Source organism: Carcharhinus amblyrhynchos, chromosome 9, assembly GCF_965287045.1.
Source record: "Carcharhinus amblyrhynchos chromosome 9, sCarAmb.v2.hapA, whole genome shotgun sequence".
Taxonomy (NCBI): Eukaryota; Metazoa; Chordata; class Chondrichthyes; order Carcharhiniformes; family Carcharhinidae; genus Carcharhinus; species Carcharhinus amblyrhynchos.
The window spans coordinates 72,419,968-72,434,812 of NC_137332.1; the positions used below are offsets into that span (position 1 = coordinate 72,419,968).

Sequence of the window (14,845 nt, forward strand, 5' to 3'; positions counted from 1 at the left end):
CAAATTTGCTGAAGACTGGCATTGATGATGCTTGGGTCATGGAGGCCAAAGTGGATCATCCACTCGGCATTCTTTGGGCAAAGCTTTTTGCAAATGCTGCTTCAGCTTTGTCTTTTGCACAGATATACTGGGAGTGGGGATAATTGTGGACTCATCTCCTCCAGCGAGTTGTTTAATTGTCCACCACCATTCACCAGGAGATGTGGCAAGACTGCAGAGCTTGGCTCTGATCCACAGTCCATCACCTTGCTGTTTATACTGTTGGGCAGCAAATACCCCTGTGTTGTAGTTTCACCAGGTTGATGCTGCATTTTTCGGTCAGCCTGATGTTGCTCCTGGCTTGTCCTTTTGTACACTTCATTCAGTTAGGGTTGATCCCCCAGCTTGATTATAATAGTGAGGAATTTGCCAGGCCATGAAGAGTCCACCCTGATCGACAAAACCCAGGTGATGAAAGCTTGAAATACTGCACCTTCAGTTTATGGGGGGATTGGGGTTTAATGGGTTTAATTTTGAATGCAAATACTTCCTTAAAATGATGTGCTTTATGACCACAGCCATGAAAACTTTGACAGTCCAAAGTGTGAGGAAGATAGAAAGTCATGTTCTTCAGAAACCAACTCAATCAAGAAGTAAATTTGATCCAATGTCTGACTAAACTTTGCTTCATTCAGAATCTGTGTATAAGGGAATTGCTAGAGTGCTGGCGCTTCCTGTAAGAATCATGTGGGAACAGTTTCATATAACAGTGTGATGAAAACCATTCCAGGCCACAACAATCACATTAGTGCCTCTCTCTGCATTTGCCTTATTCCTTGACAATGCTAGATGAAAAATACATTAGTACAGAACAAAAGTTGATGTCTTAAAGCAAACCAGCTGATCAAAGGTTGAAATATTGAATCCCAGAATCTCCTGTTTTTTAAATGATGGCCACTTGTGGATGCAAGCGTTTGTTTAAAATCACTTTTCTTTGTGACCTATTGCACCTGCAGAAACTGTGACATTCCAAATGGTGAGGAAAATGGAAATCGTGTTTCTCCAGGAACCATTGCAGTAATTGGAAAGTAAGTTTAATCTGATGTGTGACAGCAATTCCATTTTATTCAGAACACCACAATGTAAATGTGAATGGTTGGGGAGCTAGCAGTTCCTGCAGGTAATGTAGGAACTTGCTCATAAAAGCATGTAATAGTGTAGCAAACAGCATCCAGACCATAGCAATCACATGAAAAGAGCTGAGTGAGGCCCTGGCACAATAGCACAATTGCTAGCTTCACATTGTCAGGGCCTGGTTTGATTCCTGGCTTGGGTTACTGTCTGTGTGAAGTTTGCACATTCCCCCTGTGTCTATGTGGGTTTCCTCCCACATTCTGAAAGATGTACTGGTTAGGTGCATTGACCCGAACAGATGAAAGACTATGATGACGAGGGGAATTTCACAATACTTAATTGCAGTGTTAATGTAAGCTTTACTTGTGATTAATATTTATTTTTGTCTAATGTTTGCATTATTCCTAGAGGTAGTTTTTAACTTTTTGTGGGTGTTTGGGGGATGGGGGGAGGAAACAGAGAAAAGAGGAGGTTTTTTTGGGTGATGGCAAAGTCCTGCTGCTGGTTCTGAAGTGGCATTGGACCCAGGGCAGCATGTTGCTGGTGGTCGCCTGCTGCCATGGGCCTGACCAATAAATGGTGTTGCCTGGTATCCAGAGCTGCCTGTCCAATCACTGGGATGTTTCAGCAACCACCTCTTCAGTGCTACTGGTAGCCATTGCTGAGGTTGCCTCCAGAATAGGCCAGAATTTATCTGGAGACTTCCCCAAGTGGTGGCCACGGTTGGCATGAGCAAAATGCCTGTAGAGGTAGTGAGTAATGGGCTACCTTTTTATCCATACATGGGATGTGGGTGTCCCTGGCTGAGTCAGCATTTATTGCCTGTCCCTATTTACCCTCCAGATGATGGTGGTTGGTGAGCTGTCTTCTTGAATTGCTATTGTCCCTGAAGTGTAGGTACATCAATGGTGCTGTTAGGGAGGGAATGCCAGGACTTTGACCCAGCAACAGTGAAGGAATGGTGATATATTTCCAAGTCAGGATGGTGAATGACCTGGAGGAAACATGGGAGGTGGTGGCGCTCCATGTCTTTACTCTTTGCCCTCCTAGATAGTAGAGTACAAGGACGAATAAAATTGTTGAAGTTGGCCTTGGTGAGTTCCTGCAGTGCATCCTGCAGCTGATGTACACTGCTGTCACTGATGACGGAAGTGAATATTGAAGGTGATGGATATGGTAGCAATCAAGCAGGCTGCTTTGTCTTGGATGGCTTCTTTTGTTGTTGGAACTGCAGTTATCAATGGGGAGAGTATTCCATATCATTCCTGACTTGTGAGTTATGAATAGGTTTTGGAGAGTCAGGAGGCAAGTTACCTGCTGCAGAATTCCCAGCCTCTGACCTGCTGTTATAGCTGCAACACTGGTCCAATTTAGTTTCTGATGAATTGCAACCTGAGTTAGAGATAGTTGGGAATCAGCAATGATAATACAATTGAATTTCAAGGGACGATGGTTGGATTCAAGTCACAAATGGTGCTGAATCATGTGCAATCATCAGCAAAATGCCCACTTCTGACCTTTATGGAGAGAAGGTCATTGAAAGAAGCAACTGAAGATGGCTGGGCTGAGGATCACTCTCTCTCTCCCCTGAAGAACTCATGCAGATATGTCCTAGGACTGAATTGACAGACCTTACAAGCACAACCATCTTCCTTTCTGCTGGGTACAACTCCAGCCAGTGGAGAGTTTTCCCTCTGATTTCCCATTGACTCCAGTATTGCCTGTGTTCCTTGATGTTGATGGCAGTCACCCTAACCTTGCCTCTTGATTTCAATTCTTTTTCTGCTTGTTTGAACTAAAGTTGCAATGAGGCCAGGAGTTAAGTGACTCTGACTGAATCCAAAATGAACACTTGTGCGCAGGTTATCCTGTGTGATTTGCTGGTCTGCTACTTGTGTATGGAGAGTTTTGGCCTCAGACGGAGCATATATAAAGCACAGACAGTTTACAGAATACTGATTAGAATGCGAATCTTTACACCTAACCTGCTAAAGATTCGCATTCTAATCAGTATTCTGTAAACTGTCTGTGCTTTATGTACACTCTGTCCGAGGCCAGAACTCTCCATTCACCTGACGAAGAGGGAATCCCCTCGAAAGCTTGTGAGTTTACTATCAAATAAATCGGTTGGACTAAAACCTGATGTTGTCAGACTTTTTACTGTGTTTACCCCAGTCCAACGCCAGCACATCCACATCACCGCTACTTGTGTGCAGAACCTACCTGGGCATATTTCCACATTGGTGGGTAGACTTCAGTGTTGTAGTTGGACTGGAACAACTTGAGTAGGGGCACAGAAAATTCTCAAGCATAAATCTTCAGTACAATTTGTGTAATGTTGTTGGGGTCCTTACCTGTCCCTAATGCCGTTGAGAAGATGGTGATGAGCTGTTTTCCTGAATTGCTATTGTCCCTGAAGTGTAGGTACAGCAATGGTGCTGCGCAGGAGAGAATTCCAGGACTTTGACCCAGCAAGAGTGAAGGAATGGTGATATATTTCCAAGTCAGGATGGTGAATGACCTGGAGGAAACTTGTAAGGTGGTGGTGTTCCATGTGTTTACTCTTTGTCCTCCTAGTTGGTAGAGATCATGGGCTAATATTGTTGAAGTGGACCTTGGTGAGTGGCTGCAGTGCATCTTGCAGCTGATGTATACTGGTGTCACTGATGGAGGAAGTGAATATTGAAGGTGATGGATATGGCACCAATCAAGCAGGCTGCTTTGTCTTGGATGGTGTCGAATTGTATTGTTGAAACTGCAGTCATTCTGCAGTATTCCATTACCACTCCTGACTTGTGACTTGTAGATACTGAATAGGTTTTGGAGAGTCAGAACGCAAGTAACCTAGTGCAGAATTCCCAGCCTCTGACCTGCTGTTATAGCTGCAATATCTATAAACCTGGTCCAATTTAGTTTCTGGTGAATTGTAACCCCCAGGGTAGAAATAGTTGGGAATCAGCAATGATGATGCAATTGAATTTCAAGGGACAATGGTTGAAATCAAGTTACGAATAGTGCTGAATCATGTATGGTCATCAGCTAACATGCCCACTTCTGATCTTATGGAGGGAAGGTCATTGAATGAAGTAGTTGAAGATGGCTGGGCCGAAGACACGCTCTCTCCTGAGGCACTTGCGCAGTGATGTCCTGGGACTGAATTGACAGACCTCTAACAAGCACAACTGTCTTCCTTTCTGCTGGTTGCAACTTCAGTCAGAGAAGAGTTTTACCCCTGATTTCCCATTGATTCCAGTATTGCCTGGGTTCCTTGATGTCGATGGCAGTCACTCTGATCTTGCCTCTTGATTTCCATTCTTTGTGCCTGTTTGAACTAAAGTTGTGATGCAGCCAGGTGCTAAGTGACCCTGACTGAATCCAAACTGAACACTTGAGCACAGGTTATGCTGTGTGATAGCACTACTGATGGCCCCTTCCATCACTTCCCTGATTGAAAGTAGACTGATGGGGTGGTGATTTGCTGGGCTGCATTTTGTGTGCAGAACCTACCTGGGCACATTTCCACGTTTTTGGGTAAATACCAGTGTTGTAGTTGGACTGGGACAGCAAATTCTCAAGCAGATATCTTCAATACTACTGGTGTAATGTTTTTGGGATCCTTACTTTGAGATATCCAGTGACTTGAGATGTTTCTTTATTACATGAAGTGAATCAAATTTGCTGAACACTGGCATTGATGATGCTTGGGTCATGGAGGCCAAACTGGATCATCCACTTGGCATTTCTGGGCAAGGATTTTTGCAAATGCTGCTTCAGCTTCATCTTTTGCACAAATGTGCTGGGAGTGGGGATAATTGTGGACTCATCTCCTCCAGTGAGTTGTTTAATTGTCCGCTACCATTCATCATGAGATGTGGCAAGACTGCAGAGCTTGGCTCTGATCCACAGTCTATCACCTTGCTGTTTATACTGTTGGGCAGCAAATAGCCCTGTGTTGTAGTTTCACCAGGTTGATGCTGCATTTTTCGGTCAGCCTGATGTTGCTCCTGGCTTGTCCTCTTGTACACTTCATTCAACTAGGGTTGATCCCCCAGCTTGATTATAAAAGTGAGGAATTTACCAGGTCATGAAGGATGTTCGACAACCCAAGGTGATGAAGGCTTGAAATACTGCACCTTCAGCTTACGAGGAGGTGGGGTTTAATGGGTTTAATTTTGAATGCAAATACTTGCTTAAAATGACCTGCTTTATGACCACAGCCCTGATAACTTTGATAGTCCAAAGTGCGAGGAAGATAGGAAGCCATGTTCTTCAGAAACCAACTCGGTCAAGAAGTAAGTTTGATCCAATGACTGAATACAAACTGATCACTTGTGCTCAGGTTATTCTGTGTGATTTGCTGGGCTGTTGCTTGTGTGCAGAACCCACCTGGGCATATTTCCACATTGTTGGGTAGACTCCAGTGTTGTAATTGGACTGGAACAGCTTGAATGGGGGGACAGCAAATTCTCAAGCACAAATCCTCAATTCTATTGGTGTAATGTTGCTGGGGGTCCTTACCTTTGAGGTATCCAGTGACTTCAGATGTTTCTTTATTAGATGAAGTGAATCAAATTTGCTGAAGACCGGCATCAATGCTCCTTGGGTCATCAGGGAGGCCAAAATAGATCATCCACTTGGCACTTCTGAGCAAAGGTTATTGCAAATGCTGCTTCAGCTTTGCACAGATGGGCCGATAATGGGGAAAATTGTGGACCCGCCTCCACCTGTTTAATTGTCCACTACCATTCATGGTTAGATGTGGCAAGACTGCAGAGCTTGGCTCTGATCCATAGTGTATCACCTTGCTGTTTATGCTGTTCAGCAGCAAATAGCCCTGTGTTGTACTTTCGCCAGGCTTGCGTCACATTTTTAGGCCAGTCTAGTGCTCCTTGTCCTCTTGTACACTTCATTCAATTAGGGTTGACCCCACAGCTTGATTATGAAAGTGAGGAATTTGCCAGGTCATGAAGGGTGTTCAACAACCCAAGGTGATGAAGGCTTGAAATGCTGCACCTTCAGTTTAAGGGGGGTTGGGGGTTTAATGGGTTTAATTTTGAATGCAAATACTTGCTTAAAATGACGTGCTTTATGACCTCAGCCATGAAAACTTTGACAGTCCAAAGTGCAAGGAAGATAAAAAGTCATGTTCTTCTGAAATTAACTCAGTCAAGAAGTAAGTTTGATCCAATATCTGACTAAACTCTGCTTCATTCAGAATCTGTGTGAAAGGGAATTGCTGGGGTGCTGGCTCTACCTGTAAGAATCATGTAGGAACAGCTCCATATAATAGTGTAGTGAAAACCATTCCAGACTACCACAATCACATTAAGAACGCAAGAACATTAGAAATAGGAGCAGGAATAGGCCATCTAGCCCTTCGAGCCTGCCTCGCCATTCAATAAGACCATGGCTGATCTGAGGTGGATCAGTTCCACTTTCCCGCCTTCTCCCCATAACCCTTAATTCCCTTGTCTATCAGAAATGTATCTACCCATGACTTGAATATATTCAACGAGGTAGCCTCCACCACTTCAACGTGCAGAGAATTCCGGAGATTCACCACCCTTTGAGTGAAGAAGTTCCTCCTCAACTCTGTTCTAAACTGCCCCCCTCCCTTATTTTGAGGCTGTGCCCTCTAGTTCTGGTTTCCTTTCTAAGCGGAAAGAATCTCTCTACCTCTACCCTATCTAGCCCCTTCATTATCTTGTAAGTCTCTATAAGATCCCCCCTCAGCCTTCTAAACGCCAATGAGTACAGGCCCAGTCTATTTAATCTCTCCTCATAAGCTAACCCCCTCATCTCGGTATCAGCCTGGTGAACCTTCTCTGTACTCCCTCCAAGGCCAATATGTCCTTACGCAAATAAGGGGACCAAAACTGCACACAGTACTCCAGTTGCGGCCTCACCTGTGCCTTGTACAGTTGCAGCAAGACCTCCCTGCTTTTATATTCTATCCCCCTCACTATAAAGGCCAGCATTCCATTCACCTTCTTGATCACCAGCTGCACTAGCAAAAACCCCCCAGGTCCCTCTGCACAGTAGCATGCTGCAGCTTTTCACCCTTTAAATAATATTCCTTCCTACTATTATTTCTATCAAAGTGGATAACCTCACATTTGCTAACATTATACTCCACCTGCCAGGTCCTCGCCCACTCAGTCAGCCTATCCAGATCTCTCTGCAGACTTTCCGCGTCCTCCACCCAACTCGCTTTCTCACTCATCTTCGTGTCATCAGCAAACTTTGTTCCCCTACACTCAGCCCCCTCCTCCAGATCGTCTATGAATATGGTAAACAGTTGAGGCCCAGCACCGATCCCTGTGGCACTCCACTAGTCACCAACTGCCAACCAGAAAAGCACCCATTTATTCCAACTCTCTGCTTTCTGTTAGATAACCAATCTTCAATCCACACTAACACTTTACCCCCAACTCCATGTACCCTAACCTTCTGCAGCAACCTTTTGTGAGGTACCTTATCGAACGCCTTCTGGAAATCTAAAAACACCACATCCACCAGTTCCCCTCTGTCTACCGCATTAGTCACATCTTCATAAAAATCCAATAAATATGTTAAACATGACTTCCCCTTCACGAATCTGTGCTGCGTCTGTTTGATCAAACCGTTCTTTTCTAGGTGTCCTGCTATTTCTTCTTTGATGATGCATTCTAGCATTTTTCCAACTACGGATGTCAAGCTAACCAGCCTGTAGCTCCCTGCCTTTTGTCTGCTACCTTTTTTAAACAGCGGCGTAACAGTAGCTTTTTTCCAATCCGACGGCACTTCCCCAGAGTCCAGCAAATTTTGATAAATAATTACTAAGACATCTGCTATTACTTCTGCTATTTCTTTCAGAACCCTGGGATGCATTCCATCCGGTCCCAGGGACTTGTCTACCTTCAGTCTCATTAGTCTAGCAAGCGCCATCTCTCTAGTAACAGTAATTGTATTAAAGACCTCATCTCCTACCAACCCTCTATCTTTAATATTCGGTAAGCTATCTGTGTCCTCCTCCGTGAAGACTGTCACAAGAAATTTATTTAAAGTCTCAGCCATTTCCTCGTTACCCACCGTTAAATTCCCCCCCTCATCCTCCAAAGGTCCAATGTTCACTCGAGCCAGTCTCTTCCTCTTTATATATTTGTAAAAACTTTTACTATCATTTTTTATATTTAGACCTAGTTTAGCTTCATACGCTATCTTTCCTTTCTTTATCACTTTCTTAGTCATTACTGACTCTCTCTGCATTTGTCTTGTTCCTCAATAGTTCTAAATGAAAAATACATTAATACAGAACAAAAGATGATGCATTGATGCAAACCAGCTAATGAAAGGTTGAAATATTGAATCCCAGAGTCTCCTGTTTTTTAAATGATGACCACTTGTGGATGCAAGCATTTGTTTAAAATCACTTTTCTTTGTGATCAATTGCACCTGTAGAAAATGTGACAGCGCAAGTGGTGAGGAAAATGGAGATCGTGTTTCTCTAGGAGACATTACAGTAGTCATAAAGTAAGTTTAATCTGATGTGTGACAGCAATTCATTCAGAACATGACAACATAAATGTGAATGGCTGGAGAGCTAGCAGTTCCTGTAGATAATGTAGGAACTTGCTCATAAAGGCATGTAACAGTGCAGCAAACACCATAGCAATCACGTGAGAGGAATTGATCGAGAGCCTGGCACAGTAGCACAGTGGTCAGCACTTCTGCTTCACAGTGCCAAGAACCGGGATCAATTTCCAGCTTGGGTCACTGGACATTGCACATTCCCCTTGTGTCTGTATGGGTTTCCTCCCATATTCTGAAAGATGTGCTAGTTAGGAAGTATGTTGACTTTAACAGGTGCTGGATTATGGTGACTAGGGGAGTTTCACAGTAACTTAATTGTAGTGTTTATGTAAGCTATACCTGTGACAAATAGTCTTTTTGTCTAATGTTTCCATTATTCCTAGAAGCAGTTAACTTTTTTTATGTGTGTGTTTCGGGAGAGGGAGGAGGAGGTTTTGTGGGTGATGGCAAAGCCCTCCTGCTGGTTTTGAAGTGGCATTGGACCCAGGGCAGCATGTTGCTGGTAGTCGCCTGCTGCCATGCACCTGATCCAATAAATAGTATTGCTACTGGTGGCCATTGCTGAGGTTGCATCCAGAATAGGCCAGGATTTATCTGGTGTTTTCCCCAAGTGGTGGGCATGGTTGGCATGAGCAAAATGCCTGCAGAAGTAGTGAGTCATTGGCTACTTTTTGATCCATACATGGGATGTGGGAGTCCCTAGCTGGACCAGCATTTATTGCCTGTACCTAATTGCCTTGAGAAGATGGTGGTGAGCTGTCTTCTTGAATTGCTATTGTCCCTGAAGTGTAGGTACATCAATGGTGCTGTTGGGGAGGGAATACCAGGACTTTGACCCAGCAACAGTGAAGGAAGGTGATATATTTCCAAGTCAGTTTAAGGAGAGGGTGGGGGGTTTAATTGGTTCAATTTTGAATGCAAATACTTGCTTAAAATGACGTGCTTTATGACCACAGCCCTGAAAACTTTGACAGTCCAAACTGCGAGGAAGATGGGAAGCCATGTTCTTCAGGAACCAACTCAGTCAAGAAGTAAGTTTAATGCAATGACTGAATCCAAACTGAACATTGTGTGCAGGTTATGCTGTTTGATTTGCTGGGCTGCTGCTTGTGTGCAAAACCTACCTGGGCACGTTTCCACATGGGGTAGATTCCAGTGTTGTAGTTGGATTGGAACAGCTTGAATAGGGGCACAGAAAATTCTCAAGCACACATCCTCAGTACTATTGGTGTAATGTCATTGGGGGTCCTTCCCTTTGAGGTATCCAGTGACTTCAGATATTTCTTTGCGTGAAGTGAACCAAATTTGCTCAAGACAGGCACCCATGATGCTTGGTTCACTGGGGAGGCCAAAATGGATCATCCACTCAGCACTTCTGGACAAAGGTTATTGCAAATACTGCTTCAGCTTTGCACAGATGTTGCTGAGAATGGGGAAAATTATGGACCCGCCTCCACCTGTTTAATTGTCCACTACTATTCACGATTAGATGTGGCAAGACTGTAGAGCGTGGCTCTGATCCACAGTATCTCACCTTGCTGTTTATACTGTTAGGCAGCAAAAAGTCCTATGTTGTGGTTTCACCAGGCTTACAACGTATTTTTAGGTCAGTCTGGTGTTCCTCCTGACTTGTCCTTCTGTACACTTCATTCGACTTGGGCTGATTCCCCAGCTTGATTTATAACAGTGAGGAATTTGCCAGGCCGTGAGGGATATTCGATAAACCCAGATGATGAAGGCTTGAAATACTGCATCTTCAGTTTAAGGGTGCGGGAGGTGTTTAACAGGTTTAATTTTGAATACAAATATTTGCATAAAATGATATGCTTTATTACCACAGCTATGAAAACTTTGACAGTCCAAACTCCAAGGAAGATAGTAAGCCATCATGTTCATCAGAAATTAACTCAGTCAAGAAGTAAGTTTGATCCAATCTCTGACTAAACTCTGCTTCATTCAGAATCTGTGTAAAAGAGAATTGCTGGCGCTTCCTGTAAGAATCATGTAGGAACAGCTTCATATAATAGTGTGGTGAAAACCATTCCAGACCACAACAATTACATTACTGCCTCTCTCTGCATTTGTCTTATTCTTCAACATTTCTAAATGAAAAATACATTAGTAAAGAACAAGAGGTGATGTGTTGATGCAAACCAGCTGATCAAAAGTTGGAATATTGTATCCCAGGGTCTCCTGTTTTTTAAATGATGGCCACTTGTGGATGCAAGCGTTTGTTTAAAGTTACTTTTCTTTTGACCAATTGCAACTGCAGAGACTGTGACAGTCCAAATGGTGAGGAAAATGGAAATTGTGTTTCTCCAGGAGCCATTGCAGTAATTAGAAAGTAAGTTTAATCTGATGTGTGACAGCAATTCCTTCTTTCAGAACACAGCAATGTAAGTGTGAATGACTGGGGAGCTAGCAGTTCCTGTAGATAATGTAGGAACTTGCTCATAAAGGCACGTAATAGTGCAGTAAATACCATCTAGACCATAGCAATCACATGAAAGGAACTGACTGTGGTCCTGGCACAGTAGCACAGTTGATAGCACTGCAGCTGCTTCACATTGCCAGGGACCCAGTTCGATTCCTGACTTGCATCACTCACTGTCTGTGTGGAGTTTGCACCTTCTCCTTGTAACTACATGGATTTCTTCCCATATTCTGAAAGATGTACTGGTTAGCTGCATTGACCCCAACAAGTACCAGACTATGGTGGCTGGGGGAATTTCACGGTAACTTAATTGCAGTGTTAATGTAAGCTTTACTTGTGACTACATAAATGCTTTTTAAAAGGTAAAATTTTACCTGCCTCTACTACTACCTCTGGCAGCTTGTTCTAGACACTCACCACCCTCTGTGTGAAAAAAACTGCCCCTCTGGACACTTTTGTATCTCTCCCCTCTCACTGTAAACCGATGCCATCTAGTTTTAGACTCCCATAACTTTGGGAAAAGATATTGACTACTTAGCTTATCTATACTCCTTCTGGGCAAAGGTTATTGCCAATGCTTCTTCAGCATCTTCAGTGTCTTCTTCAAGACATTCTTCAGTGTCTTTTGCACAGATGCGCTGGGAGTCCCCATTTTTGAGCATGGGGATATTGTGAACTCACTTCCTCCAGTGTTGTTTAATTGTCCACCACCATTCAAGTTAGATGTGGCAAGACTGAAGAGCTTTTTGTTTCAAATCATTTGATGTGGCTGCAAGTTCTTTGTTTGAAATGACTTAACATGTGCTTTATAATCAATAGTAGCGATGGAAAATTTGATGGATCAAACTGTGAGAAAGATGGGAATCTAAGTTCACCAGAACGAAGTGCACTAATGAGAGAGTAAGCTTAATTTAATATGGCTAAATTCTACTTCATTTGGAATACAAGATTGTGAACTGTTGCCATCCCTATATTTAAAAGAAAATTATATAGAAACTTCCTCATGGATACCTCCCATAGCAGTGCAGCAAACACCATTCCAGACCATATTTATCACGTTAAACTGCTGGATTGCCTTTTAAAATTGTTATTGCAGCAGAAGCCCATTGTGACTGCCCTGGCTCTCCAAATGAACATGATGAATTAGTGCCATTGTCTTTCCTTTTCCTTATATCCCTGCACGTTGTTTATATTAATGTAATCATTGAATACCTTGTTTGAACCTGCCTCCATCACAATTCCAGACCCAAACCACCCGTTGTGTGGTACTTTTTCCTTGCATCACATTTGTTTCTTTTGCAAATCACTTTAAATTCTTGCCCTCTCATTCTTGATCCCTTGATGAACAGAAACAGTTTCTTATCTAATCTATCCAGCCCCCTCATGATTTTGGACATTACTATTCAACCTCCTCTTAGCCGTTGCCTCGCCAAGGAGAACAGTCCAACCATGAAGATGTTCAATGATGTATGCATGATAAAATTGCATCAACATAAATATCCAGAATTCTGTTTACCTCAACTATTTCTAACCCCCATCCCAGGCCACACTACTTGTGAAAGTTTCAAAAACCGCCATCTAATGCAGTCATGCACCTGGAGAGTGGCCGTTAACAAAACCAACTGACCAAAACTTTAAATAGTGAACCTTCAGTTTTTTTTTCATGGTGAGCAGCCAGTGGTGTATAGATCCTTAAATGACATGATTTGGACTTTGTGGCAAATTGCAGGTAGGCAAGCTACTGCCATCTCCCCCCTCCACCCCCATTTTAATAAGGATGAAATTGGTTAGTCTCAGTAGAGTCTGTGCATGCGTGTAATCCACACAATATGGAATTACTGAGAACAGATGTGTGCAACTTTTAAAGGCATGTTCTTCTGTTTCAGTTAAATGGAGCAAAAAAGGTAAAGTGTCATAGTCCAAAATGACTGTAGGCTGCTCTCCCTCTCAAACATTTAACCTGAAGATCCTAAGGCAGGTGACAAGATTGAGAAGATGGGATTTTCGTGTATAATCTCAGCCAGTATGGGAATTGAACCTGTGCTGTTGGCATTGAAGCAGCTGTTGGTTTAACTGAGCTAAACCAACCTCTAGTCAGATTTAGTAAACGGTGCATATTTGTAGAAGAGTTTCCTAATGAAAAACTGATGACATCAATATAAATTGTATGTTATTTTAAGAAGAATTTTTCACTTTAGTCTTTACAAAAAACAATTCCTATTTTAAACGCCCCTTTGTAAACTTAATCTCATCTGGAATTCAGTCCATCTCTATTTGCTGACCCAAATGTTTCCTGTTTCACCAATGCCTGAATTTGATTTTTTGAATAATTCTGATTTCTCCACGGCCTCCTATCTCTCTCATCCTTGTGAATCCCTTAAGTTCTTCTGGAGTTCCATGTTCCACTAAGTATGGTCTGTTGTGTATCTCAGCTGGATAAATCCTTCCCCTTAAACATCTCCATCTTTCTCTTTTTAAGAAGCTCTTGGAAAAATTGTCTCCTTTGGTTTGTCTGGCTTTGTTTGATGAGCCTCAGGAGGTTGAATCAGTGAAATTCCCCAAAGAAGAAATACCTTGGGAACACCACCACCCCTCAAAGTTCTGTTCAAAGACATGTCACATCCTGACGTATCTTCAATCCTGGAGTGTCACTGGGTTAAAATTCAGCAGCTTGCTGCCTGATGACACCATGGGAGTACCATCAGCAAGCACACAGCTGCAGTTCAACAAGGTGGCTCATTACCACTTGCTCTCAGCTAAATAGGGAGGTACAAAGAAATGCTGGTGTGACCCATATTGGAAGAATACATTCAAAAACAGTTTTGATCTACAAGTTTAAAGTTGCAGATTACTAACTTATTTTTCGCTTGATGGACAGTTACTAATTCTTCAGTTGTATAATTATTTCCAGTACTATAGTCTCAATTCTACAAACCTGGCTAGACCAGTACTCAGAAGACTTCCGCCAAGTTCCAAATTACACAAGCCTCCAGAAGGTTATTGCCTACTTGAGGCAGATGATGCCAGCATCTGAGCTTGAGCAACAGGCACAGAACCTCCTTGATCAGTTTCAGAAGGAAGAATCAGGAGAACAGGAGCTTGACAGTAAGATATTAATTTTTGCATTGCAAAGATAAAAACTGCTTGTCAAAACAACAGAAGTAGAATGGAATTTTACTGTCTTGGTGGCCAGAAAATAGAATGAACTGTTCAAAAGTCCACTGACTTCAGCAAGGCCAGGAAATTCTACTGGGATGGATGGGTGGTGGTTGCGAATATTTTATCGTGATTGCAAATACTACTGTGAAGCTTATTTTAATTTCATCTTTCAAAACTTATTTATGCTAAACACATGAAATAACATCAGAATTATGGACCTCCAATCCCTCTACAACCCCTTTTTCCTTCCTTCCTTCCCACTGTCCAAAACCAGAACAATATCAGAGCTCTCTGTTCCTTCCTCGAATGGAGACCCATCCACTACCTTACCATACCTGAATGAGCCTGTCCTAATTCTGAACAACTTCTCCTTCAACTCCATTCACTTTCTCCAAATAATGAACTGCGTGAGTCCTAGTTATGACTGCATTTTTATTTTGCAGGACGAAGTGGAACATTCATTTTTCCAGTCCTACGTGGGGCCCTCCCTCATCTCATTTTTCCAGTACCTTGATGACTGCTGTAGCCATGATCTGGGAAATTTAATTGACCTTGTTTTTGAATTCC

At 42.7% G+C, this 14,845-nt stretch overlaps 1 protein-coding gene across 1 annotated transcript in view; it reads left to right on the top strand.

Moving 5' to 3' along the window:
* The window catches only part of LOC145348584 (uncharacterized), a 151,422-nt gene that overhangs the window by 55,098 nt on the left and 81,479 nt on the right, over window positions 1-14,845 (top strand). The window contains exons 24-31 of the mRNA XM_080196772.1: window positions 996-1,067; window positions 5,331-5,405; window positions 6,212-6,286; window positions 8,554-8,625; window positions 9,642-9,716; window positions 10,526-10,603; window positions 11,939-12,019; window positions 14,031-14,224. Of these exons, the coding sequence (XP_080052898.1) occupies window positions 996-1,067; window positions 5,331-5,405; window positions 6,212-6,286; window positions 8,554-8,625; window positions 9,642-9,716; window positions 10,526-10,603; window positions 11,939-12,019; window positions 14,031-14,224 (722 nt within the window). The remainder of the gene's footprint in view (window positions 1-995; window positions 1,068-5,330; window positions 5,406-6,211; window positions 6,287-8,553; window positions 8,626-9,641; window positions 9,717-10,525; window positions 10,604-11,938; window positions 12,020-14,030; window positions 14,225-14,845) is intronic.